This window comes from Streptopelia decaocto (genome assembly GCF_964273445.1).
Source record: "Streptopelia decaocto genome assembly, contig: HAP1_SCAFFOLD_1866, whole genome shotgun sequence".
Taxonomy (NCBI): Eukaryota; Metazoa; Chordata; class Aves; order Columbiformes; family Columbidae; genus Streptopelia; species Streptopelia decaocto.
In genome coordinates, this window is record NW_028116143.1 from 1 (window position 1) to 27,607 (window position 27,607).

The window sequence follows — 27,607 nt, forward strand, 5'->3', positions numbered from 1 at the left end:
GGTGCTTCTCCATCACCACCCCACGGATGCTCCTCTCCCATTGCATCTCCCATGGGTTCCATCCCCACGGGTGCTTCCCGCACGGGTGCCCCTACCCCTGTTCCCCCCTCCATGGGTGCCCCCCACCCCTGGGTGCTGACGGGGGCCCCAGGGGGGGGCTCGCACCCCCTGCTGGTCCCGTACGACACGCTGACGGCCAAGGAGAAGGCGCGGGACCGCGAGAAGGCGCAGGAGCTGCTCAAGTTCCTGCAGCTGCAGGGCTACGCCGTCACCCGGTGGGTGCTGGGACACCGGGGGGACAACGGGGGGACAGTGGGGCGGGGGGGCCCCCCTGACCCCCGTTTGCCCCCCGCGTAGGGGGCTGAAGGACATGGAGCTGGACACGTCGTCCATCGAGAAGCGTTTCGCCTACGGGTTCCTGCAGCAGCTGCTCAAGTGGATGGACATCTCGCAGGAGTTCATCGCGCACCTGGGTACCTCGAAACGGGAGCCCCCGAACCCCCCAGGAACCCCCAAACCCCCAACTCACCCCCCCAGGAACCCCCAAACCCCCCGGACCCCCAAACCCCGAACTCACCCCCCCAGGAACCTCCAAACCCCCCCGGACCCCCAAACCCCCAACTCACCTCCCCAGGAACCCCCAAACGCCCCCAGACCCCCAAACCCTGAACTCACCCCCCCAGGAACCCCCAAACCTCCTCGGACCCCCAAACCCCCAACTCACCCCCCAGGAACCCCCAAATCCCCCAAACCCCCAAACCCTGAACTCACCCCCCCAGGAACCCCCAAACCCCCCTGGACCCCTGGGGAGCTGCCCTGCACCCTGGGACACCCCCAAACTGCTTTGGGAACACTTGAACCCCTGAGAACCCCCCCAAACCCTGGGAATCCCCCCAAACCCCTTGGGAGCCCCCCCAGACCCTTGGGGACCCCCTGGGAACCCCCCCAGACCCTTGGGCACCCCCTGAACCCCTGAGAACCCGCCCAAACCCTGGGAACCCCCACAGATCCCCTGTGTCCCCCGACTGTCCCCCCCAAGTGCTGCCCCTGCCCCCCCGTCCCCCCTGTGTCCCCCTGTCCCCCCCGTGTCCCCATGTCCCCGTGTCCCCCCAGAGGCCGTGGTGAGCAGTGGACGGGTGGAGAAATCCCCCCACGAGCAGGAGATCAAGTTCTTTGCCAAGGTCAGGGGGACCCCAACATTTGGGGGGTCTGGGGGTCTTTGGGGTCCCTGTGGGGTGTTATGTTGGGGTGTGGGGTGTTTGGGGTCCCCTATGGCATTTCTGGGGGTATTTGGGGCCCCTATGGGGTCTTTGGGGTCCCACTGGGGTTTTTGGGGGTGTGGGGTGTTTGGGGTCCTCTATGGCATTTTTGGGGGTGGTTGGGGTCCCTATGGGGTATTTAGGGGTGTGGGGTGTTTGGGGTCCTCTATGGCATTTTTGGGGGTATTTGGGGTTCCTATGGGGTATTTGGGGGTGTGAGGTCTTTGGGGTCCCCTATGGCATTTCTGGGGGTGTTTGGGGTCCCTATGGGGTATTTGGGGGTGTGGGGTGTTTGGGGTCCCTTATGGCATTTTTGGGGGTACTTGGGGTCCGTGTGGGGGTGTTTGGGGTCCGTGTGGGGTGTCCCTGACCCCGTGCCCCCCCGTGCCCCCCCAGATCCTGCTGCCCCTCATCAACCAGTACTTCCACAACCACTGCCTGTACTTCCTGTCCACCCCCGCGCGGGCGCTGGGCAGCGGGGGCCACGCGTCCAACCGCGAGAAGGAGATGGTCACCAGGTGGGGACCCCAAAACCCGCCTGACCCCCCCTGGACCCCCAGAACCCCCCTGACCCACCCCTGGACCCCCAACTCCCCCCAGACCCCCCAGACCCCCACCCCACGCGTCCAACCGCGAGAAGGAGATGGTCACCAGGTGGGGACCCCAAAACCCCCCTGACCCCCCCGGACCCCCCAGACCCCCTCAGACCCCCCCAAGCCCCCCTCACCCCTCCCAGACCCCCCCAGACCCCCACCCCATGCGTCCAACCGCGAGAAGGAGATGGTCACCAGGTGGGGACCCCAAAACCCGCCTGACCCCCCCCGGACCCCCAGAACCCCCCTGACCCACCCCTGGACCCCCAACTCCCCCCAGACCCCCCAGACCCCCACCCCACGCGTCCAACCGCGAGAAGGAGATGGTCACCAGGTGGGGACCCCAAAACCCCCTGGACACCCCCTGACCCCCCTGACCCGCCCCGGACCCCCAGGACCCCCCCAGACCCCCCTGCACCCTCAGAACCCCCCTGGACCTCCCAAACCCCCCAGAACCCCCCTGGACCCCCAACTCCCCCCACACCCCCACCCCACATCTCCAACCATGACAAGGAGAAGATCATCAAGTAGGGGGACCCCAAAACCCCCTGAACCCCCCCTGAACACCCCCCTGCACCCACAACCCCCCCCCCAGGCCCCCAACTCCCCCCATGGTGGGGGCTCGGGGGGGGGTCCCGTCCGAGGGGACGTGGGGTCCGTGCTGTCCCCTCGCTGGGGGGTCTTGGGGACACCCCCTGACCCCCCATTCCCCCCCAGCCTGTTCTGCAAACTGGCCGCCCTGGTCCGGCACCGCATCTCGCTCTTCGGTGAGGGGACACGCGGGGACACGCGGGGCGGGGCTGGTGGCACTTGGTGGCACTTGGTGGCACCTGGTGGCACTTGGTGGCACTTGGTGGCACTTGGTGGCCCCTGACCCCCCGTCCCCGTCCCCAGGGACCGACGCGCCGGCCGTGGTGAACTGTCTGCACATCCTGGCGCGCTCGCTGGACGCCAAGTAGGACACGAGCCGCTGTCCCCAAAGTGTCCCCGTGTCACCGTCGCTGTCCCCACGGTGTCCCCGTGTCATCGGCCATGTCCCCGTGATGTCCCAGTGCTCCACCCTGTGCCTCAAGTGTCCTGGTGCCACCAGGATGCCACCCATGTCCCCAGCAGTGTCTGTGTGTCCCCAGGGTGGTGTCCCTGTCCCATATCCCATGTCCCCCATGTGTCCCCAGGGTGGTGCCCATGTCCCTTGTCCCATGTCCCCTGTGTGCCCCTGAGGTGGTTTCCCTGTCCCATGTCCCCAGCACTCCCCACCTGTCCCCAGGGTGGTGTCCATGTCCCCTTGTCCCTGTCCCCAGCGCCATGTCCATGTCCCTTGTCCCCAGTGCCGTGTCCCTGTCCCCTGTCCCCAGCGCCGTGTCCATGTCCCCTGTCTGATGTCCCCAGCGCTGTGTCCATGTCCCCTGTCCCATGTCCCCAGCGCTGCATCCATGTCCCATATCCCCTGTCCCCAGCACTGTGTCCATGTCCCCTGTCCCCTGTCCCCAGTGCTGTGTCCATGTCCCATGTCCGTGTCCCCAGCGCCATGTCCATGTCCCTTGTCCCCAGTGCCGTGTCCGTGTCCCCTGTCCCCAGCGCCGTGTCCATGTCCCCTGTTCTATGTCCCCAGTGCTGTGTCCCTTGTCCCCTGTCCCCAGCGCCATGTCCATGTCCCTTGTCCCCAGTGCCGTGTCCATGTCCCCTGTCCCCAGCGCCATGTCCATGTCCCCTGTTCTATGTCCTCAGTGCCGTGTCCGTGTCCCCTGTCCCCAGCGCCGTGTCCATGTCCCCTGTTCTATGTCCCCAGTGCTGTGTCCATGTCCCCTGTCCCCAGCGCTGTGTCCATGTCCCCTGTCCCATGTCCCCAGTGCCGTGTCCGTGTCCCCTGTCCCCGGCGCCGTGTCCATGTCCCCCGTCCCCTGTCCCCAGGACGGTGATGAAGTCGGGCCCCGAGATCGTGAAGGCCGGGCTGCGCTCGTTCTTCGAGGGCGCGTCCGAGGACATCGAGAAGATGGTGGAGAACCTGCGGCTGGGGAAGGTGACGCAGAGCCGGACCCAGGTCAAGGGGGTGGCGCAGAACCTCAGCTACACCACCGTGGCGCTGCTGCCCGTGCTCACCTCGCTCTTCCAGCACCTGGCGCAGCACCGCTTCGGCGACGACGTCATCCGTGAGCGGGACGGGGACACCAGGGACACCGGGGACACTGGGGACACCGGGGACACCGGGGGACACTGGGGACACCTGGGGACGGGGGACACTGAGGACACCTGGGGACAGGGGGTGTGATGGGGACAGGGGACACCCGGGGACAGGGGACACCCAGGACACCTGGGGACAGGGGCTGTGATGGGGACAGGGGGCACCCAGGGACACGGGACACCTGGCGACAGGGGAGATGGTGGGGACACCTGGGGACACCTGAGGACAGGGGGCGTGCTGGGGACACCTGGGACAGGGGACATGGTGAGGACAGGGGACATGTTGGGGACACCTGAGGCCAGGGCAGGTGCTGGGGACGAGGGCTCAGCAGGGACAAGGGGACACCTTGGGGACAAGGGGCGCGGGGCCAGCGGTGACCCCGCATCCCTGTCCCCAGTGGACGACGTGCAGGTCTCGTGCTACCGCATCCTCAGCAGCATCTACTCGCTGGGCACCACCCGCAACCCCTACGTGGAGAGGTGGGGGCACCCCAAAACCCCCCAGCCTGTCCCCGTGTCCCCTGGGGTCCCCGTGTCCCCTGGGGTCCCCGTGGCCACAGGGGACACGTGGCTGTGGGTGGGCTTGGGGTGACCGTGGGTCTGGGGTGACCCTGGGGTGCCCATGGGGTGGCCCTGGGGTGCCCATGGATTTGGGGTGCACGTGGGGTGACCCTGGGGTTGCCTGTGGGTCTGGGGTGGCCCGTCCATGGATTTGAGGTGCCCATGGGGTGACTGTGACGCTGGGGTGACCATGGGGTGGCCCTGGGGTGCCCATGGGTCTGGGGTGCCCATGGATTTGGGGTGCACATGGGGTGACTGTGGGTCACTCTGGGGTGCCATGGGGTGCTATGGGGTGCCATGGGGAGCTGTGGGTCGCTATGGGGAACTGTGGGTCACTCTGGGGTGCCCTGGGGAGCTATGGGGTGCCATGGGGCGCTATGGGGTGCTATGGGGTGCCCCACAGGCAGCGCCCGGCCCTGGGGGAGTGCCTGGCCCGTCTCGCCGCCGCCTTCCCGGTCGCGTTCCTGGAGCCGCAGCTGAACGAGTTCAACCCCTGCTCGGTCTACAGCACCAAGAGCCCCCGCGAGCGCGCCAGTGAGTGACACCCGCGGCCCCACGCGGCCCCACGTGTCCCCACGTGTGTCCCCACATGTCCCCACGCGTCCCCACGTGTCCCCGTGTCCCCTCGGGTCCCTCAGTATGTTCCCCTGTGGCACCCCATGTCACCCTGTGTCCCCGCAGTCCTGGGGCTGCCCCCCCGTGTGCAGGACACGTGTCCCCATGTCACCCCATGTCACCCCATGTCCCCACAGTCCTGGGGCTGCCCCGCCGCGTGCAGGACATGTGTCCCCATGTCCCCCCGTGTCCCCACAGTCCTGGGGCTGCCCCCCCGCGTGCAGGACACGTGTCCCCATGTCACCCCATGTCCCCCATGTCCCCATGTCACCTATGGTGTCCCCGTGTCCCCGCAGTCCTGGGGCTGCCCCCCCGCGTGCAGGACACGTGTCCCCATGTCACCCCATGTCCCCCATGTCCCCATGTCACCTATAATGTCCCCGTGTCCCCGCAGTCCTGGGGCTGCCCCCCCGCGTGCAGGACACGTGTCCCCATGTCACCCCATGTCCCCCATGTCCCCCATGTCCCCATGTCACCCCATGTCCCCCCGTGTCCCCACAGTCCTGGGGCTGCTCCCCCGCGTGCAGGACATGTGTCCCCATGTCACCCCATGTCACCCCATGTCCCCGCAGTCCTGGGGCTGCCCCCCCGCGTGCAGGACATGTGTCCCGACGTGCCGGACCTGGCGCGGCTCATGCGGGACATCGGGGGGCTGGCGGAGTCGGGCGCGCGCTACACGGAGATGCCGCACGTCATCGAGGTGACGCTGCCCATGCTCTGCAACTACCTGCCCCGCTGGTGGGAGCGCGGCCCCGACACCGTCCCCCGCGGGCCATGGGCCACCGGCGTCACCGGCCACCACCTCAACGCGCTGCTGGGCAACATCCTGCGCATCCTGGTCAACAACCTGGGCATCGACGAGGCCTCCTGGATGAAGCGCCTGGCAGGTGGGGTGGGGCGCTGGGGGCGCTTGGGGTCTTAGGTTGGCACTCAGGGGTCTGGGGGTGGTGCTGGTGGCACTTGGGGGTCTTGGGATGGCACTTGGAGGTCTTGGGATGATGTTGATGGCACTTGGGGGTCTTAGGATGGCACTTGGGGGTCTTGGGGTGGTGTTGGTGGCACTTGAGGGTCTTAGGATGGCACTTGGGGGTCTTGGGATGATGTTGATGGCACTTGGGGGTCTTAGGATGGCACCTGGGGGTCTTGGGGTGGTGCTGGTGGCACTTGGGGGTCTTAGGATGGCACTCGGGGGTCTTGGGATGATGTTGATGGCACTTGGGTGTCTTGGGGTGGTGTTGGTGGCACTTGAGGGTCTTAGGATGGCACTTGGGGGTCTTGGGATGATGTTGATGGCACTTGGGGGTCTTAGGATGGCACCTGGGGGTCTTGGGGTGGTGCTGGTGGCACTTGAGGGTCTTAGGATGGCACTTGGGTGTCTTGGGGTGGTGTTGGTGGTGCTTGGGGGTCTTAGGATGGCACTTGTGGGTCTTGGGGTGGTGCTGGTGGGGCTTGTTGGTCTTGGGATGAGGTGGGTGGCACTTGGGGGTCTTGGGGTGGTGCTGGTGGCACTTGGGGGACTTAGGATGGCACTTGGAGGTCTTGGGGTGGTGCTGGTGGCACTTGGGTGTCTGGGGGCGCTTGGGGGGTTCTGGGTGGGGCTGGGGGCACTTGTGGATCTTGGGATGGTGCTGGTGATGCTGGTGGCCCCGGGTGGGTCTCAATGTGATGTTGGTGGGCCCGGGTGATCCCATGGATGATGCTGGTGGCTCTTGTGGGTTTTGGGATGATGCTGGTGACCCCGGGTGGATCTCAATGTGATGTTGGTGTCTCCGGGTGATCCCATGGATGATGCTGGTGGCTCTTGTGGGTTTTGGGGTGATGCTGGTGACCCCGGGTGGGTCTCAATGTGATGTTGGTGTCTCCGGGTGATCCCATGGATGATGCTGGTGGCTCTTGTGGGTTTTGGGGTGATGCTGGTGGCCCCGGGTGGGTCTCAACGTGCCGTTGGTGTCCCCGGGCGCCGTCCCCATGGCGTCCCTTCCCCCGCAGTGTTCGCGCAGCCCATCGTGAGCCGCGCGCGGCCGGAGCTGCTGCGCTCGCACTTCATCCCCACGCTGGAGAAGCTGAAGAAGCGCGCGGGGAAGGTGGTGGCCGAGGAGGAGCAGCTGCGCATGGAGGCCAAGGCCGAGGGCGAGGAGGCCGAGCTGCTCATCCGCGACGAGTTCGCCGTGCTCTGCAGGGACCTCTACGCGCTCTACCCGCTGCTCATCCGCTACGTGGACAACAGCCGGTGAGGGGACAGCCGGGGGGCCACGGGAGACGGTGGGGGCCAAAGCTGCAGGGGTGTGGATGGCATGTCTGGTGGCCATGGGACCCAATGGTGGTGGCCATGGGGACCCAATGGTGGTGATCATGGGGACCCAATGGTGGTGGCCATGGGACCCGTTGGTGGTGATCATGGGGACCCAATGGTGGTGGCCATGGGACCCAATGGTGGTGGCCATGGGGACCCATTGGTGGTGATTGTGGGGACCCAATGGTGGTGGCCATGAGGACGCATTGGTGGTGATCATGGGGACCCAATGGTGGTGATCATGGGGACCCAATGGTGGTGGCCATGGGACCCAATGGTGGTGATCATGGGGACCCAATGGTGGTGGCCATGGAACCTGTTGATGGTGATCATGGGGGCCCAATGGTGGTGGCCATGGGGACCCATTGGTGGTGATCATGGGGACCCAATGGTGGTGGCCATGGGACCTGTTGATGGTGATCATGGGGACCCAATGGTGGTGGCCATGGGACCTGTTGATGGTGGACATGGGACCTATTGGTGGTGATCATGGGGACCCAATGGTGGTGGCCATGGGACCTATTGGTGGTGTTCATGGGGACCCAATGGTGGTGGCCATGGGACCTGTTGATGGTGATCATGGGGACCTAAGAGTGGTGGCCCCAAGGACCCAATGGTGGTGGCCATGGGGACCCAATGGTGGTGGCCATGGGACCCATTGGTGGTGATCATGGGGACCTAAGAGTGGTGGCCACGGTGACCCACTGGTGGCCATGGAGACCCACTGGTGGCCACGGGGACCCACTGATGGCCACGGTGACCCATTGGTGGCCACGGGGACGCGCTGACGGTGGCCGTGGGGCACAGGGCCAAGTGGCTGACGGAGCCCAACGAGGACGCAGAGGAGCTGTTCCGCATGGTGGGCGAGGTCTTCATCTACTGGTCCAAGTCCCATGTGAGTGGGGGGCACTGGGGGCACTGGGAACGGTGTGGGGGGGCGCGGGGGACACAGGGGGGTCGCTCAGCCCCCGTTTTTGTGTGTCCCCCCCCGGCAGAACTTCAAGCGCGAGGAGCAGAACTTCGTGGTGCAGAACGAGATCAACAACATGTCGTTCCTGACGGCCGACAGCAAGAGCAAGATGGCCAAGGTGGGGGGGCCCTGCACCCCAACGTCCCGCGTGGCGCCCCGAGACCCCTCCTCCTGCACCCCCCAAACCCCCCCCGGAACCCCCAAACCCACGCATCTCCATCCCTTCCAAACTGCTGGTACCCCAAACCCCCCCAAACCCAGACACCTCCGTCCCAACCCCCTGGTACCCCAAAACCCCCTGGAACCCCCAAACCCCCCTGGAACCCCCAAACCCAGACACCTCCATCCCTCCCAACCCCCTGGTGCCCCCAACACACCTGGAACCCCCAAACCCCCCCTGGAACCCCCAAACCCAGACACCTCCATCCCTCCCAACCCCCTGGTGCCCCCAACACACCTGGAACCCCCAAACCCCCCCTGGAGCCCCCAAACCCAGACATCTCCATCCCTTCCAACCCCCTGGTGCCCCCAACACACCTGGAACCCCCAAACCCCTCCTGGAGCCCCCAAATCCAGACACCTCCATCCCTCCCAGCCCCCCGGTACCCCCAAATCTCCCTGGCACCCCCAAATCCAGACACCTCCATCCCTTCTAACCCCCTGGAACCCCCAAATCCAGACATCTCCATCCCTCCCAACCCCCTGGAACCCCAACACACCTGGAACCCCCAAACCCAGACACCTCCATCCCTTCCAACCCCCTGGTACCCCCAACACACCTGGAACCCCCAAATCCAGACATCTCCTTCCCTTCCAACCCCCTGGTACCCCCAACCCCGCCCTGGAACCCCCAAACCCAGACATCTCCATCCTTCCCGACCCACTGGGACCCCAAAACACCCCCTGGAACCCCCAAATCCAGACACCTCCATCCCTTCCAACCCCCTGGTACCTCCAGAACCCCCAAACCTCAGCATCTCCATCTTTCCCAATCCCCTGGTAACCCCAAACCCTCCCAAACCCGGGTGTTTCCATCCCTCCCGCCCCACCCGCTGCCCCCACCCCCCCTAATCCCGCCGGGCCCCCCAAGTTCCGCTGGGCCTAACGCTGTGTGTTCTCTCCTGCCCTTGGCTGCGGGTGCTGGCGCGTAGTCCGGAGACGGCCAGGTTAGCGGGGACACGGGCGGGGGACCCGGGGACACCCCCAGGACACCCCCAGGGACCCACCTGTGGGTGAACCCAGCCGGGACCCCCGGGACACCCCCAGGGACCTCTGCTGTGGCACCAGGGTCCTGGCCCTGCTGTCCCCATCCCCGCTGTCCCCATCCCCGCTGTCCCCACCCCCACTGTCCCCATCCCCACTGTCCCCATCCCCGCTGTCCCCATCTCCGCTGTCCCCCATCTCCGCTGTCCCCCATCCCCGCTGTCCCCCATCCCCGCTGTCCCCAGTCCCCGCTGTCCCCCATCCCCGCTGTCCCCCATCCCCGCTGTCCCCATCCCCGCTGTCCCCCATCCCCGCTGTCCCCATCCCCGCTGTCCCCAGTCCCCGCTGTCCCCCATCCCCGCTGTCCCCCATCCCTGTTGTCCCCAATCCCTGCTGTCCCCCATCCCTGTTGTCCCCAATCCCTGCTGTCCCCAATCCCCACTGTCCCCAATCCCCACTGTCCCCAAACCATGATTTCCCCAATCCCTCATGTCCCCAGTCGCTGTGACCTGGGTGTCCTGGCCCTGAGGTGTCCCTGTCCCTGCAGCCGGGGCTGGTGGCCCTGGGGTGTCCCTGTCCGGGGTGGTGTCCCTGGTGTCCCTGTCCGGGTGGTGTCCCTGTCTGTGGTGGTGGCCCTGCTGTCCCTGTCCGTGGTGGTGTCCCTGGTGTCCCTGTCCATGGTGGTGGCCCTGGTGTCCCTGTCCGTGGCGGTGTCCCTGGTGTCCCTGTCCGTGGTGGTGTCCCCGGTGTCCCTGTCTGGGGTGGTGTCCCTGGTGTCCCTGTCCAGGCGGTGTCCCTGAGTGTCCCCGTCCCGCAGGGCGGGGGCTCGGAGCAGGAGCGCACCAAGAAGAAGCGGCGGGGGGACCGGTACTCGGTGCAGACGTCGCTCATCGTGGCCACGCTGAAGAAGATGCTGCCCGTGGGGCTCAACATGTGCTCGCCCAGCGACCAGGAGCTCATCAGCCTGGCCAAGGGCCGCTACGCACTGGTGGGTGACACGGGGGCATTGGGGACATCACGGGGGCCTTGGGGACATCGCAGGGTTGGGGACAGCCCAGGGGTTGGGGACAGCCCCGGAGGTCAGACACAGCCCAGGGGTCGGGGACATCTTGGGGTTGGGGACATCCCGGGGTTGGGGACAGCCCTGGGGTTGGGGACATCCCGGGGGGTTGGGGACATCCCGGGGGTCAGACACAGCCCAGGGGTCGGGGACATCCCTGGGGTCGGGGACATCCCAGGGGGTTGGGGACATCCAGGGGGTCAGGGACAGCCCAGGGGGTCAGGGACATCCCAGGGGTCGAGGACATCCGGGGGGTTGGAGACATCCCGGGGGTCGGGGACATCCCAGGGGGTTGGGGACAGCCCAGGGTTGGGGACATCCCAGGGGTCGAGGACATCCGGGGGGTTGGGGACATCCCGGGGTTGGGGACAGCCCTGGGGTTGGGGACATCCCGGACTTGGGGACATCCCAGGGTTGGGGACATCCCTGACATGTCCCTGTCGTGTCCCATTGCAGAAGGACACGGACGAGGAGGTGCGGGAGTTCCTCAACAACAACCTGCACCTGCAGGGCAAGGTGAGGTGGCCTGTCCCCAACGTGTCCCCTCGGTCCCCAACGTGTCCCCTCAGTCCCCAGCGTGTCCCCTCGGTCCCCAGCACGTCACACCCCGTGTCCCCTCCATGGTCCCTGTGGTCCCCATGTCCCCTCCGTGTCCCCATGGTCATCACGGTGCCTGTGTCACCATGGTCCTCGTGGTCCCCACGATGTCCCCATGTCCCTGTGGTCCCTGTGGTCACGGTGTCCCTGTGTGTGTCCCCATGTCCCCGTGTCCCTGCGTCCCCACGGTCATGGTGTCCCCGTGTCCCCGCGGTCACGGTGTCCCCTGTGTCCCCCATGTCCCCGTGGTCACGGTGTCCCCTGTGTCCCCCATGTCCCCGTGTGTGTCCCCATGTCCCCGTGTCCCCGCGGTCACGCTGTCCCCGTGTGTGTCCCCGTGTCCCCGCGGTCACGCTGTCCCCCATGTCCCCGTGTGTGTCCCCGTGTCCCCGCGGTCATGGTGTCCCCCATGTCCCCCACGTCCCCGTGTCCCCGCAGTCATGGTGTCCTGTGTGTGTCCCCGTGTCCCCGTGGTCACCATGTCCCTCATGTCCCCGTGTCCCCGTGGTCACGGTGTCCCCGATGTCCCCCACGTCCCCGTGTGTGTCCCCATGTCCCCGTGTCCCCGCAGTCACGGTGTCCCCTGTGTCCCCCACGTCCCCATGTGTGTCCCCATGTCCCCGCGGTCACGGTGTCCCCGTGTGTGTCCCCGCGGTCACGCTGTCCCCCATGTCCCCGTGTGTGTCCCCGTGTCCCCGCGGTCATGGTGTCCCCCATGTCCCCCACGTCCCCGTGTCCCCGCAGTCATGGTGTCCTGTGTGTGTCCCCGTGTCCCCATGGTCACCATGTCCCTCATGTCCCCGTGTCCCCGTGGTCACGGTGTCCCCCATGTCCCCCACGTCCTCGTGTGTGTCCCCGTGTCCCCGTGGTAACCATGTCCCCCATGTCCCCGTGTCCCCGTGGTCACGGTGTCCCCCATGTCCCCCACGTCCCCGTGTGTGTCCCCGTGTCCCCATGTCACGCTGTCCCCGTGTGTGTCCCCGTGTCCCCGTGTCACGCTGTCCCCGTGTGTGTCCCCGTGTCCCTGTGTCACGCTGTCCCCGTGTGTGTCCCCGTGTCCCCGTGTCACGCTGTCCCCGTTGCAGTGCGAGAACAGCGCGGCGCTGCGCTGGCAGCTGGCTCTGTACCGCGCCATGGCCGGCCGGGCCGAGGACTCGGACAGCCCCGACAAGGTCGTGCGCAGGGTGCAGGAGGTGTCGGCCGTGCTCTACCACCTCGAGCAGGTCTGGGGGGCCCAGAAGGGTCCTGGGGGGTCCCTGAGGGTTCTAGAAGGGTCCTGGGGGAATCCTGGGGGTCCCAGAAGGGTCCTGGGGATGTCTGGGGGTCCCAGAAAGGTCCTGGGGGTCTGAGGATCCCTGGGGTGCAGGAGGTGTTGGCTGTGCTCTACCACCTCGAGCAGGTCTGGGGGGCCTGGGGGGGCCCTGGGGGTCCCAGAAGGGTCCTGGGGGGTCCCTGGGGGGGTCCTGGGGGTCCCAGAAGGGTCCTGGGGGGTCCCTGGGTGGTCCTGGCGATTCTGGGGGTCTGAGGATCCCCAGGGTGCAGGAGGTGTTGACTGTGCTCTACCATCTCGAGCAGGTCTGGGGGGTCCTGGGGGGTCCCTGAGGGTCCTAGAAGGGTCCTGGGGGGATCCTGGGGGTCCCTGGGGGGTCTGGGGATGTCTGGGGGTCCCAGAAATGTCCTGGGGGGGTCCTGGAGATCCTGGGGGTCTGAGGATCCCTGGGGTGCAGGAGGTGTCGGCCGGGTTCTACCACCTCGAGCAGGTCTGGGGGGGTCCTGGAGGTGTCCTGGCAGGATCCTGGGGGGTCCCAGAAGTGTCCTGGAGGGGTCCTGGGGGTCCCAGAAATGTCCTGGGGGTGTCCTGGGGATCCTGGGGGTCTGAGGATCCCTGGGGTGCAGGAGGTGTCGGCCGGGCTCTACCACCTCGAGCAGGTCGGGGGGGTCCTGGGGGATTCCTGGGGGTCCCTGGGTGATCCGGGGGTGTCTCTGGGGGTCCCTGTGTGACCCGGGGGGGTCACCGGGCCGCCCCCCCAGACGGAGCACCCCTACAAGTCCAAGAAGGCCGTGTGGCACAAGCTGCTGTCCAAGCAGCGCCGCCGCGCCGTGGTCGCCTGCTTCCGCATGACGCCGCTCTACAACCTGCCCAGGTGGGGCCGCGAGCCACGGGGGCCACCGGGGGGGTCCCAGCCGCCCCGTGACCCCCCCACTTTGTGCGTGTGTCCCCCCCCCAGGCACCGCGCGTGCAACATGTTCCTGGAGGGGTACAAGCTGTCCTGGCTGCTCCCCGAGGAGCATCCCTTCGAGGATCGCATGATCGACGACCTCTCGGTGAGCTGGGGGGGTTTTGGGGGGCTCGGGGGGGTTTTGGGGGGTCGGGGCTTTGGGGTGAGCCCTGTGCTGGTGGCTGAGGCAGAAGCCCGGGGAGGAGGAGGAGGAGGAGGAGGAAGAGCAGGACAAGAAGCCGGACCCGCTGCACCAGCTCATCCTGCACTTCAGCCGCACGGCGCTGACCGAGAAGAGGTGGGGGGACATGGGGGGGACATGGGGGGGGGGACACACCTGGGGAGGGGGGACAATTGGGGAGGGGGGACAACTGGGGGGTGACACCTGGGGAGGGGGGGACACATCTGGGAATGGGGGGGACACACCTGGGGAATGGGGGGGACACACCTGGGGAATGGGGGGACACACCTGGGAATGAGGGGGACACCTGGGAATGGGGGGGACACACCTGGGAATGGGGGGGACACACCTGGGGATGGGGGGGACACACCTGGGAATGAGGGGGACACCTGGGAATGGGGGGGACACACCTGGGAATGGGGGGGACACACCTGGGAATGGGGGGGACACCTGGGGAATGGGGGGGACACACCTGGGAATGGGGGGGACACCTGGGGAATGGGGGGGACACACCTGGGGAATGGGGGGGTCACACACCGGGTGGGGGGCACTCCTGGGTCCCCCCGTGCTGGGGGGGGTCCCGGTGCCCCTATTCTGAGCCGTGTCCCCCCGCAGTAAGTTGGAGAAGGATCATTTGTACATGGCGTACGCCGGCATCATGGCCAAGGTGGGGCCCAGCCCCCCCACCGGGACTGGGGGTGACCCCATGGATTGGGGGTGTCCCTGAGGATTGGGGCTGTCCCCATGGACTGGGGGGTGTCCCCATGGACTGGGGGGTGTCCCCAGGGATAGGGGGTGTCCCTATGGATTGGGGGGGTGTCCCCAGGGATTGGGAGGTGACCCCATTGATTGGGGGGGTGTCCCCAGGGATTGGGGATGTTCCCATTGATTGGCAGGTGACCCCATTGATTGGGGGGTGTTCCCATTGATTGGGGGGTGACCCCATTGATTGGGAGGTGACCCCATTGATTGGGGGTGTCCCTGAGGATTGGGGGTGTCCCCGAGGATTGGGAGGTGACCCCATTGATTGGGGTGTCCCTAGGGATTCTAGGGATTAGGGGGTGTCCCCATTGATTGGGGGGTGTCCCTGAGGATTGGGGGTGTCCCCATTGATTAGGGGTGTCCCCATTGATTGGGGGGTGTCCCTGAGGATTGGGGGTGTCCCCATTGATTAGGGGTGTCCCCATTGATTGGGGGGTGTCCCTGAGGATTGGGGGTGTCCCCATTGATTGGGGGGTGTCCCCATTGATTGGGGGGTGTCCCCAGGATGGTGCTGGGCGGGGACCTCAAGTGGGGCCCCCCCAGCTCATGTTCCCCCCCCCAGAGCTGCCATATTGAGGAAGGGGAAGAGGAAGAGGAGAAGAAGGAGGACGAGAAGGAGGAGGAAGAAGCTGAGGGCTCGTTCGAGGTGGGTGCGGGGGGGGCTGACCCCCCATGAGCTCTGTGACCCCCCATGAGCTCTATGACCCCCCATGAGCTCTATGACCCCCCATGTGCTCTATGACCCCCCCATGAGCTCTGTGCCCCCGCCATGTGCTCTGTGACCCCCCATGAGCTCTGTGACCCCCCATGAGCTCTGTAACCCCCCATGAGCTCTATGCCCCCCAAATGAGCTCTGTGCCCCCGCCATGTGCTTTGTGCCCCTCTATGAGCTCTATGACCCCCCAATGAGCTCTATAACCCCTCCATGAGCTCTGTGCCCCCCCATGAGCTCTATAATCCCTCCATGAGCTCTGTGCCCCCCCATGAGCTCTATAATCCCTCCATGAGCTCTATAACCCCCATGAGCTCTATAATCCCTCCATGAGCTCTATAACCCCCATGAGCTCTGTGCTCCCCAAATGAGCTCTATAACCCCCCAATGAGCTCTATAACCCCCCAATGAGCTCTATAACTCCCCAATGAGCTCTGTGCCCTCCCCCATGAGCTCTATAACCCCCATGAGCTCTGTGCTCCCCAAATGAGCTCTATAACCCCCCAATGAGCTCTATAACCCCCCAATGAGCTCTATAACTCCCCAATGAGCTCTGTGCCCTCCCCCATGAGCTCTATAACCCCCCATGTGCTCTGTGCCCCCCCCATGAGCTCTATAACCCCCATGAGCTCTATAACCCCCCCCCATGAGCTCTATAACCCCCTGTGCTCCGTGCCCCGCCCAGGAGAAGGAGATGGAGAAGCAGAAGCTGCTGTACCAGCAGTCGCGGCTGCACACGCGGGGGGCGGCCGAGATGGTGCTGCAGATGATCAGCGCCTGCAAGGGTGAGACCCCCCCCCCAAAACCCACCCCCCCAGCACCGGGGCACCTTGGGGACCCCCCGGTGACCCCCCCAGTGACCCCCCCGGTGACGGTGCCGGTACCATTGCCAGGGGAGCGGGGGGAGATGGTTTCCTCCACCCTCAAGTTGGGCATCTCCATCCTCAACGGGGGCAACGCCGAGGTGCAGCAGGTGAGGGGGGGGTGTCCGTCTGTCCCCGTGTCCGTGGGTCCCCGCGGGGGCCGTGTCCCCCCGTCACGTGTCCCCATGTGTGTCCCCCCCCCTAGAAAATGCTGGATTACCTGAAGGAGAAGCGGGAGGTCGGGTTCTTCCAGAGCGTCCAGGCGCTGATGCAGACCTGCAGGTGATGCTGGGGTCCCCCCGCAGGAATCGGGGTCCCCCCCACTGGAATTGGGGTCCCCCCGTGGGAATCGGGGTCCCCCCATTGGAATTGGGGTCCCCATGTTGGAATTGGGGTCCCCCCATTGGAATTGGGGTCCCCCTGTGAGCAATTGGGTCCCCCACTGGAACTGGGGTCCCCACTGGAACTGGGGTCCCCCCATTGGAATCGGGGTCCCCCCATTGGAACTGGGGTCCCCCACTGGAATCGGGGTCCCCCATGAGCATTTGGGTCCCCACTGGAATTGGGGTCCCCATGGGAATTGGGGTCCCCCCGTGGGAATCGGGTCCCCCCCATTGGAATTGGGGTCCCCCCGTGAGCAATTGGGTCCCCCACTGGAATTGGGGTCCCCATGGGAATCGGGGTCCCCCCATTGGAACTGGGGTCCCTCTGCGGGAACTGGGGTCCCCCCATTGGAATCAGGGTCCCCCCGTGAGCAATTGGGTCCCCCACTGGAATTGGGGTCCCCATTGTAATCGGGGTCCCCCCCATTGGAATCGGGGTCCCCCCATGAGCATTTGGGTCCCCCACTGGAATCGGGGTTCCCCCATTGGAATTGGGGTCCCCCGTGGGAATTGGGGTCCCCCTGCGGGAACTGGGGTACTGGGGGGGTTTTGGGGGGTCCCGGTGGTTTTTGGGGGTGGTGGGTCCTGTCAGGGTTCAGGGGGGTCCTGGGGAGGTTTTGGGGGGGTCTTGGTGCGGTTTTGGGGGGTCCAGGTGGGTTTTGAGGGTGGTGGATCCTGTCAGGGTTCAGGGGGGTCCTGGGGAGGTTTTGGGGGGGTCCCGGTGGGGTTATTTGGGGTCCTGGGGGGTATTTGGGGGGGTAGGTCCCGGTGGTGTTTTGGGGGGGTCCCATTGGGTTTTGGGGCCCCCCGGCCCCCGTTTCCCGCAGTGTCCTGGACCTGAACGCCTTTGAGCGGCAGAACAAGGCGGAGGGGCTGGGGATGGTGACGGAGGAGGGGACGAGTGAGTGGGGGGGCCGCCCCCCCGGGGCCCCATGAGACTTGGGGGGGGGTGGCTGCGGTTGGGGGGTCCCCGTCCTGCCCCCCCCGGCCCCTGCGCTGCTGCCCCCGAGCCCCCGCTGCGGCTCCGAGCCCCTAATGACCCCCAAAGCCCTAATGACCCCCCAAACCCTAATGACCCCCAAACCCTAATGACCCCCCCAAACCCTAATGACCCCCCCAAACCCTAATGACCCCATTGCCCTAATGACCCCTCTGCCCTAATGACCCCCAAACCCTAATGACCCCCCCAAACCCTAATGACCCCCCAAACCCTAATGACCCCCAAACCCTAATGACCCCCCAAAGCCCTAATGACCCCCAAACCCTAATGACCCCTCTGCCCTAATGACCCCCCAAACCCTAATGACCCCCTGCCCTAATGACCCCCCAAAGCCCTAATGACCCCCCAAACCCTAATGACCTCCTGCCATAATGACCCCCCGCCATAATGACCCCCCCAAAGCCCTAATGAACCCCTGCCATAATGATCCCCCAAAGCCCTAATGACCCCCACAAAGCCCTAATGACCCCCAAACCCTAATGATGCCCCGCCATAATGACCCCCCAAAGCCCTAATGACCCCCCTACCACAATGACCCCCCCAAAGCCCTAATGACCCCCAGACCCTAATGACCCCATTGCCCTAATGACTCCCAAACCCTAATGACTCCCAAACCTTAATGACCCCCCTGCCCTAATGACCCCCAGACCTTAATGACCCCCAGCCCTAATGACCACAAACCCTAATGACCCCAAACCCTAATGACCCCCCAAAGCCCTAATGACCCCATTGCCCTAATGACCCCATTGCCCTAATGACTCCCAAACCCTAATGACCCCCAAACCTTAATGACCCCATTGCCCTAATGACCCCCAGACCTTAATGACCCCCAGCCCTAATGACCACAAACCCTAATGATCCCTCCAAACCCTAATGCTCCCAAACCCTAATGACCCCCCCAAAGCCCTAATGCCCCCCAAACCCTAATGACCCCCAGTCCTAATGATCCCCCCAAACCCTAATGACCCCCTCAAAGCCCTAATGACCCCCATGCCCTAACGATCCCCCTGCCCTAATGACCCCCTCAAAGCCCTAATGACCCCCATGCCCTAATGACCCCCCTGCCCCTAATTACCCCACAGCCCTAACGACCCCCAAAAAGCCCTAACGACCCCCCCGCTCACCTGTCTCCCTTCTCTCCCCCCCCGGCTCCTGGTGACAGTCATCAGCCGTGAGAACGGTAAATACTCCGCTGGGGGGCCTATAGAATCTATAGGGCTGCAGGGAGCTTGGACGGAATCTATAGGGCTGGGGGGAGGTTGTATAGAATCTACAGGGCTAGGGGGAGGTTGTATAGAATCTATAGGGCTGGGGGAGGTTGTATGTGGCCTATAGGGCTGGGGGGGGTGTATAGAATATATAGGGCTAGGGGGAGGTTGTATAGAATCTATAGGGCTGGCGGGCATTGTATAGAATCTATAGGGCTGGGGGAGGTTGTATGGGGCCTATAGGGCTGGGGGGGGTCATGTAGAATCTATAGGGCTGGGGGAGGGTGTATAGGGTGTATAGGGCTGGTGGGAGTTGTGTAGAATCTATAGGGCTGGGGGGGTGTTGTATGGGACCTATAGGGCTGGGGGTGGTTGTATGTGGCCTATAGGTCTGGGGGGTGTATAGGATCTATAGGGCGGTGTTGCAGGCTCTATAGGCTGTTGTCACTGCAGGGTCTCCGGGGGGGTGCTGGGGGTGGCAGCAGCGTGGTCCCCAGAGCAGGATGGGACCCACGGCGTGTCCTGTGTCCCCCGTGTCCCCCCGGCATGGCTGCCCGCTTGTCCCCAAACCCTCGGCCCCGCTGGCTGTGCCCCCCACGCTAACCCCCTGCCACCCGTGTCACCCCCGTGTCACCCCATGTCACCCCTGTGTCACCCTCATGTCACCCTGGGGTGTCCCCATGTCCCCCAGGATGTCCCCGTGTCACCCTGGCATGTCTCTTTGTCACCTTGGGGTGTCCTTGTGTCACCCTGGGATGTCTCTTTGCCACCCTGGGGTGTCCCCATGTCCCCCAGGATGTCCCCATGTGACCCTGGGATGTCCCCGTGTCACCCTGGGGTGTCTCTTTGTCACCCTGGGATGTCTCTTTGTCACCTTGGGGTGTCCCTTTGTCACCCTGGGATGTCTCTTTGCCACCCTGGGGTGTCCCCCGGGATGTCCCTGTGTCCCCTGGGGTGTCCCCATGTCCCCCAGGATGTCCCCGTGTCACCTTGCGGTGTCTCTTTGCCACCCTGGGGTGTCCCCCAGGATGTCCCCGTGTCCCCTGGGGTGTCCCCATGTCCCCCAGGATGTCCCCGTGTCACCCCGGGATGTCCCCGTGCCACCCTGGGGTGTCTCTTTGTCACCCTGGGATGTCTCTTTGCCACCCTGGGGTGTCCCCGTGTCCCCCAGGATGTCCCTGTGTCCCCTGGGGTGTCCCCGTGTCACCCTGGGGTGTCCCCGCGCTGCTGCCCCGTGTCCCCGCCCCCCCCGGGATGTCACCTCGTGGTCCCCCAGCGTGGCCTGGCCTGGGCCGCCCGTGACCGTGACCTTGACCCCGTGTGCCCCCGTCCCCGTGTCCCCCCAGGGGAGAAGGTGATGTCGGACGACGAGTTCACGCAGGATCTGTTCCGGCTGCTGCAGCTGCTCTGCGAGGGCCACAACAACGGTGGGGGACACGGGGACATGGGGGGATATGGGGGACACAGGGGACATGGAGGGATATGGGGGACATGGGGGACACGGGGGGGAATGAGGACATGGGGGACATAGGGGGACATGGGGCAACACGGGGGGATATGGGGGACAAGGGGACATGGGGGACACGGGGGGACATGAGGACATGGGTGGATGCAGGGGACACGGGACATGGGGGCTACGGGGGACATGGGGGACATGAAGGACATGGGGGACATGTGGGGACATGGGGACATGGGGTATACAGGGGGATATGGGGGACACAGGGGGATATGGGGGACACAGGAGGATGCAGGGGACATGGGGGGACACAGGGAGATATGGGGGACATGGGGGAATACGGGGGACACAGGTGACATGGGGAACATGGGGGACATGGGACACAGGGGGACACGGGGGGATATGGGGACATGGGGCTCTGGGATAGGGAAGGGGCTTTAGGGGATCGTGGAGCAGAACTGGGGCCAGTGGGTGGCCATGGGTGACCGTGGGTGACTGTGGGTGACTGTGGGTGACTGTGGGTGCCAGTGGGTGGCCGTGGGTGCCAGTGGGTGGCCATGGGTGCCAGTGGGTGGCCGTGGGGCCGGTCTCACCCCATGTCCCCCCCCCAGATTTCCAGAACTACCTGCGCACCCAGACGGGGAACACGACGACCATCAACATCATCATCTGCACCGTGGACTATCTGCTGCGCCTGCAGGTACCGCCCCACGGCGACCCACGGGGACCCACAGCGACCCACAGTGACCCCCAGTGACCCCCAGTGACCCACGGCAACCCCCAGTGACCCCCAGTGACCCCCAGTGACCCACAGCGACCCCCAGTGACCCACGGTGACCCCCAGTGACCCACGGCACCCCACGGTGACCTGTGGTGACCCCCAGTGACCTGTGGTGACCCCCAGTGACCCACAGCAACCCCCAGTGACCCACGGTGACCCACAGTGACCCTCAGTGACCCCCAGCAACCCACGGTGACTCCCAGTGACCCACGGTAACCCACGGTGACCCCCAGTGACCTGTGGTGAACCCCAGTGACCCACAGCAACCCCCGGTGACCCCCGGTGACCCACAGTGACCCCCAGCAACCCCCAGTGACCCCCAGTGACTCCCAGTGCCCCACAGCGCCCCCCAGTGACCCATGGCGACCCACAGTGACCTGTGGTGACCCCCAGCGCCCCACGGCGCCCCACGGTGACCCCTAGTGACCCCCAGCCCCCCCAGCCCTCCACTGTGCTCTCCGGCCCTGTCCCTGTCCCACACTCGTCCCCAGCCCCACGTCCCCATCCCCACCCACTGCCGCGGGTCCCCGTGTCCCCCCACGTCCCCCCGTGTCCCCCCACTGATGTCCCCACCCCCCAGGAGTCCATTAGCGACTTCTACTGGTACTACTCGGGCAAGGACGTCATCGACGAGCAGGGCAAGCGCAACTTCTCCAAGGCCATGGCCGTGGCCAAGCAGGTCTTCAACAGCCTCACCGAGTACATCCAGGTGCGTCGTCCCCCCCCCGACCGGGGCTCGGACCCCCTGCCCCACAGCGGGGCCCTGGGGGGGTCCCCGGCTCCTCAGGGTCCCCAGAGGTCCCGGTGTCCTGGGGGTCCTGGTGGCCCCGAACGTCCATGGGATGTTCCCAAGGACCATGATGTACCTGAAGGTCCATGAGAACCCCGGTGTCCAAGGGGTCCTGATGTCCCTTGGGGTCCCCAAGAACCCTGGTGTCCAAGGGGTCCCGATGTCCCTTGGTGTCCCCAAGAACCCTGGTGTCCAAGGGGTCTCAATGTCCCTTGGTGTCCCCAAGAACCCCAGTGTCCAAGGGGTCCCAATGTCCCTTGGTGTCCCCAAGAACCCCAGTGTCCAAGGGGTCCCGATGTCCCTTGGGGTCCCCAAGAACCCCGGTGTCCCTGTAGGTCCCCAAGAACCCCGGTGTCCAAGGGGTCCCAATGTCCCTTGGGGTCCCCAAGAATCCTGGTGGCAAGGGGTCCCGATGTCCCTGAGATGTCCCCAAGAACCCCAATGTCCCCGTAGGTCCCCAAGAACCCCAGTGTCCAAGGGGTCCAATGTCCCTGAGATGTCCCCAAGTATCCCGATGTCCCTTGGGGTCCCCAAGAACCCCAGTGTCCAAGGGGTCCCGATGTCCATGGGATGTCCTCAAGAACCCCGATGTCCCTTGGGGTCCCCAAGAACCCCGGTGTCCAAGGGGTCCTGATGTCCCTGAGATGTCCCCAAGAACCCCAGTGTCCAAGGGGTCCCTTGTCCCCAGAGTCCCTCGGGGTCCCAACGTCCCCGAAGCCCCTGGAGTCCCCAAGAGCCCCCATGTCCCAGGGTCTCCCCGTGTCCCTGATGTTCCCCAGTGGTCCCAGTTCCCTGGGGCTCCCCAGGGCTCCCGGTGTCCCCGAGGGTCCCCGGGTGCCACCCGCTGTCCCGCAGGGTCCCTGCACGGGGAACCAGCAGAGCCTGGCCCACAGCCGCCTCTGGGACGCCGTCGTCGGCTTCCTCCACGTCTTCGCCCACATGATGAAGAAGCTGGCCCAGGTGGGCACTGGGAGCACTGGGAGCACTGGGACCCCCCCCACTAACCCACTGTCCCCAAGGCACCTGGTCCCCAAGGTGTCCCCTGGTCACCAGGGCTCTCTGGGTTGTCCCCTGTCCCTTGGGGCGTCCCTTGACCCCCTGGGGTGTCCCCTGTCCCTTGGGGTGTCCCCTGGTCACCACGGCTCTCTGGGGTGTCCCCTGTCCCTTGGGGTGTCCCCTGGTCACCAGGGCTCTCCAGGGTGTCCCCTGTCCCTTTGGGGTGTCCCCTGTCCCTTGGGGTGCTGGGGACACCCATGTCCCCAGGGGCACCGGCAGCCGCTCCCATGTCCCCAACCCATCCCGTTGGCCCCGGGGCACCCCGAGGCCCCCCCGATGTGGGGGTGGGGACCCCCCGCCCCCCCATGGGCCCCCCCCGGGTGGCTCTGACCAACCTTTCCGCCCCATTGCTGCCAGAGGGGCCAAACGCCGGGACCGCGGACGGGCGTAAGGACCCCCCGAGCCCCCCGGATGTCCCCCGGGCCCCCCAGCGCTGCATGGCCTCGCTAACCCCCCCAGCATGGTGGAGCCCCCCGACACCCCCAGCGCTTGGGTTGTGCGGGAGGTGGGGTCACCAGCCCCCCGTCGGGGTGGGGGCGGGGCCGTGGGGGGGCCGCCCGGGGCTTATGGTGCGTGACCCCCCCAGGACTCCAGCCAGATCGAGCTCCTGAAGGAGCTGCTGGACCTGCAGAAGGACATGGTGGTGATGCTGCTGTCCCTGCTGGAAGGTGGGGACCCTCCCGTGTCCCCCCCCGGCTCCACTGGCCACCGGGGCCACGCGCTGGTCACCAGGTCACTCCAGGGTGGCCTTTGGCCCCCAGGGTGTCCCCTTGTTCTCCAGGGTGCTCCCCACCACCCGTGGTGGCCGCTTGAGAGCATCCCCTGGCCACTGGGGCTCTCTGGGGTGTCCCCTGGTCACCAGGTCTCTCCGGGGTGTCCCCTGTCTCTTGGGGTGTCCCTTGACCACCTGGGGTGTCCCCTGGTCACCAGGGCTCTTTGGGGTGTCCCCTGGTCACCAGGGCTCTCCGGGGCGTCCCCTGTCCCTTGGGGTGTCCCTTGACCACCTGGGGTGTCCCCTGTCCCTTGGGGTGTCCCCTGGTCACCAGGTCTCTCTGGGGTGTCCCCTGTCCCTTGGGGTGTCCCTTGACCCCCTGGGGTGTCCCCTGGTCACCAGGGCTCTCCAGGGTGTCCCCTGTCCCTTTGGGGTGTCCCCTATCCCTTGGGGTGTCCCTTGACCCCCTGGGGTGTCCCCTGGTCACCAGGGCTCTCCAGGTTGTCCCCTGTCCCTTGGGTTGTCCCCAGGGATCTCTGGGATGTCCCCTGTCCCTTGGGGTGTCCCTTGTCCCTTTGGAGTATCCCGTGGTCACCAGGGCTCTCCGGGGTGTCCCCTGTCCCTTTGGGGTGTCCATTGACCACCTGGGGTGTCCCCTGGTCACCAGGGCTCTTTGGGTTGTCCCCTGTCCCTTTGGGGTGTCACCAGGTCTCTCCAGGGTGTCCCCTGTCCTTTTGGGGTGTCCCCTATCCCTTGGGGTGTCCCTTGACCACCTGGGGTGTCCCCTGGTCACCAGGGCTCTCTGGGGCATCCCCCGTCCCTTGGGGTGTCCCCAGGTCTCTTTGGGGTGTCCCCTGTCCCTTGGGTTGTCCCCAGGGATCTCTGGGATGTTCCCTTGTCCCTTGGGGTGTCCATTGACCACCTGGGGTGTCCCCTGGTCACCAGGGCTCTTTGGGGTGTCCCCTGGTCACCAGGTCTCTCTGGGGTGTCCCCTGTCCCTTGGGGTGTCCCCTGGTCCCCAGGTCTCTCCGGGGCATCCCCCATCCCTTGGGGTGTCCCCAGTGCTCTCCGGGCTGTCCCCACAGCCCCCCCACCCTCACCAGACCCCCCCCATTTCCCCCCCCCCCCCCCCCCCACTTTAGGCAACGTGGTGAACGGCACGATCGCGCGCCAGATGGTGGACATGCTGGTGGAGTCCTCCAGCAACGTCACCATGATCCTCAAGTTCTTCGACATGTTCCTGAAGCTGCGCGACATCGTGTCGTCGGACGCCTTCCGCGACTACGTGTCGGACCCGCGCGGGCTCATCTCCAAGAAGGATTTCCAGAAGGCCATGGACAGCCAGAAGCAGTTCGAACCCGCCGAGATCCAGTTCCTGCTCTCCTGCTCCGAGGCCGACGAGAACGAGATGATCGACGTGGAGGCGTTCGCCGGGCGCTTCCAGGAGCCGGCGCGCGACATCGGCTTCAACGTGGCCGTGCTGCTCACCAACCTGGCGGAGCACGTGCCGCACGACCAGCGGCTCCGCACCTTCCTGGAGCAGGCCGAGAGCATCCTGGAGTACTTCCGGCCCTTCCTGGGGCGCATCGAGATCATGGGGGCGGCGCGGCGCATCGAGCGCCTCTACTTCGAGATCAGCGCCGCCAACAAGGCGCAGTGGGAGATGCCGCAGGTCAAGGTGAGGAGCGACCCGGCAGCCCTTGAGGTGGCGCTTCGTCCCGTGTGTCCCCGTGTCACCTTGGGGTGTCCCCATGTCACGCTGGGTTGTCCCCATGTCACGCTGGGGTGTCCCCGTGTCACCCTGGGTTGTCCCCATGTCACGCTGGGTTGTCCCCATGTCACCTTGGGGTGTCCCCATGTCACGCTGGGTTGTCCCCATGTCACGCTGGGGTGTCCCTGTGTCACGCTGGGGTGTCCCCGTGTCACGCTGGGGTGTCCCTGTGTCACACTGGGGTGTCCCCGTGTCACGCTGGGGTGTCCCCGTGTCACGCTGGGTTGTCCCCATGTCACGCTGGGGTGTCCCTGTGTCACCCTGGGTTGTCCCCATGTCACCCTGGGATGTTCCTGTGTCACCCTGGGATGTTCCTGTGTCACCCTGGGGTGTCCCCGTGTCACCTTGGGTTGTCCCCATGTCATGCTGAGTCCCATGTGTCCCCGTGTCACGCTGGGATGTCCCCCGTGTCACCCTGGGATGTCCCCGTGTCACGCTGGGTTGTCCCTGTGTCACACTGGGGTGTCCCCGTGTCACCCTAGGGTGTCCCCGTGTCACCCTGGGATGTCCCCGTGTCACCTTGGGGTGTCCCTGTGTCACCTTGGGGTGTCCCCCGGGATGTCCCTGTGTCCTCCAGTCAATGGACCGGAGTTGGACCAAGGGTTGGACTGGATGATCTCTGAGGGTTTTCCAACCCGGTCCATTCCGTGATTCTGCATGATTCTGTGATTGTAAAGCGGGTTTGTATGTACAACACGGGGGGGATAATTCCCCCTATAGCATGTGTACGTTTTCAATAGCTACGAGCTCGGTTAAATTCATGGAAGCTTTAGGAACGTATTCCCAACCACCCCGAGAAGTTGGTTCTTATTAGGATGCGTTCTGGAGATCATTTCTATAGTCTCCACCTCCCGGTTGTGAACCGGAGTCGTCTTCTCCTTACATGTTTGGTCCGGTTGGGATTCGAGCTGCTGAGCTGGTTAAACTGGTGTGTCTCCTGTCCCATGCCCGTGTTTCTGTGTAGTTGTGGAGGTTTGATTGCAGGGTGATAATAAAATAGAGGAAAATACTGATAGAATAGAGGAAAATAGTACAAACTATACAAAACCAATGTGGAAAGTGGCAGCAGCTGCAGGGCAGGCACCCCAAGGCCCGGACTGGACTCTGCAGCCACGCGGAGCTGGATTCAGTCACTCGGCCCTGGTTCACAGGGCCGAATCGTGAGGTCCTCCCCTAATTTCGGCCATAGGGAAAATGGATTAAATCCTCGCAATCTCCTAATTTTATATGAAATATGATGTGAATGGGAGGGAATACTCAGTTGGTCAGTTTTTGGCCACTGGTTTCTTGTCCGGATGTGCGTCCGTCCTCATCAATGACCTCCCATTCTGTTGCTATGGCTACCAAAACGCATCTGTTATGCTAAAATGCAGCTGATACTAACGGCGAATTCACTAATGAGAAACTCGTTAACAAACCAGGACACTCGTTAACAAACCCAGGACACTCGTTCACAAACCCAGGACCCTCGCTCACCCAGGGGTGCACCCAAGGGGTTTATCGGCGAGTTTCCCCTACGACGACTTGCGACGTGGGTTGAGGGTTAATTAGTTCCCCGCTAATTGCCCGTCCCGCAGGAGTCCAAGCGCCAGTTCATCTTCGACGTGGTGAACGAGGGCGGCGAGGCCGAGAAGATGGAGCTCTTCGTCAACTTCTGCGAGGACACCATCTTCGAGATGCAGATCGCGTCGCGGCTCTCGGAGGAGGAGCCGCCGCGCGACGAGGACGAGGACGAGGAGCAGGACGAGGAGGACGAAGGCTCCGACGCCCCTGCCCCCCCCGCCGAGCCCGGCTCGGCCTTCGGGGAGCTGCTGGCGGGGGCCGGGGGGCTGCGGCGCCTGCTGGGGTCCCCCCAGGCGTGGAAGCGGCGGCTGCGGCGGCTGCGGCGGCGGCCGGGCCGGGAGCTGGCGCGGGCGGCGGGGGCGGCGGCGGGCCGGGCGCTGCTGGGGGCGCTGCTGGGGGGCTGGGGGGCGCTGGGCGCCGTGGGGCGGCTGGCGTGGGTGTCGCTGTTCGGCGGGGGGCTGGTGGAGGGGGCGCAGCGGCTGGCGCTGGCCGAGCTGCTGGCCAGCATGCCCGACCCCACGCAGGACGCCGTGGGGGGCGGCGAGGCCGGGGGGGGCGCGGCGGGGGGCGACGAGGGGGGGCCCCAAGAGCCCGGCCCCCCGCCCGAGCCCCACGAGCCGCAGCCCCCCGAGGAGGAGGAGGAGGAGGAGGGGGCGGCGGCGGCGGCGGCCCCCGCGGTTTTCGGGGCGCGCAAGGAGCCCGGGCACTATAGGCCGGCGGCCCCCGATGCGCCGGGGGGGCTGGGGGATATCGGGGAGCCCCCCGGCGCTGAGCCCCCCACCCCCGAGGGAACCCCCATCCTCCGCAGGAAGATTGGG

General features: G+C 65.6%; 1 protein-coding gene across 1 annotated transcript; it reads left to right on the forward strand.

The window, feature by feature from the left end:
• Positions 1–85: 85 nt before the first annotated feature.
• Positions 86–27,607, forward strand: LOC309452342 (ryanodine receptor 1-like; the record flags this gene model as incomplete). Its single annotated transcript, XM_082076982.1, has 34 exons — positions 86–275; positions 358–473; positions 1,114–1,181; positions 1,656–1,777; positions 2,570–2,619; positions 2,747–2,807; positions 3,764–4,002; positions 4,432–4,513; positions 4,998–5,128; positions 5,782–6,096; positions 7,199–7,439; positions 8,310–8,397; positions 8,498–8,590; positions 9,624–9,638; positions 10,493–10,663; positions 11,192–11,251; positions 12,418–12,555; positions 13,364–13,476; positions 13,561–13,657; positions 13,743–13,849; positions 14,348–14,399; positions 15,057–15,140; positions 15,892–15,991; positions 16,100–16,179; positions 16,275–16,351; positions 17,280–17,353; positions 18,615–18,632; positions 20,007–20,087; positions 20,728–20,816; positions 21,478–21,606; positions 22,543–22,647; positions 23,330–23,411; positions 24,598–25,133; positions 26,804–27,607. Coding segments are annotated over exons 1-34 (4,782 nt in total), but the record flags the coding sequence as incomplete, so codon positions are not given.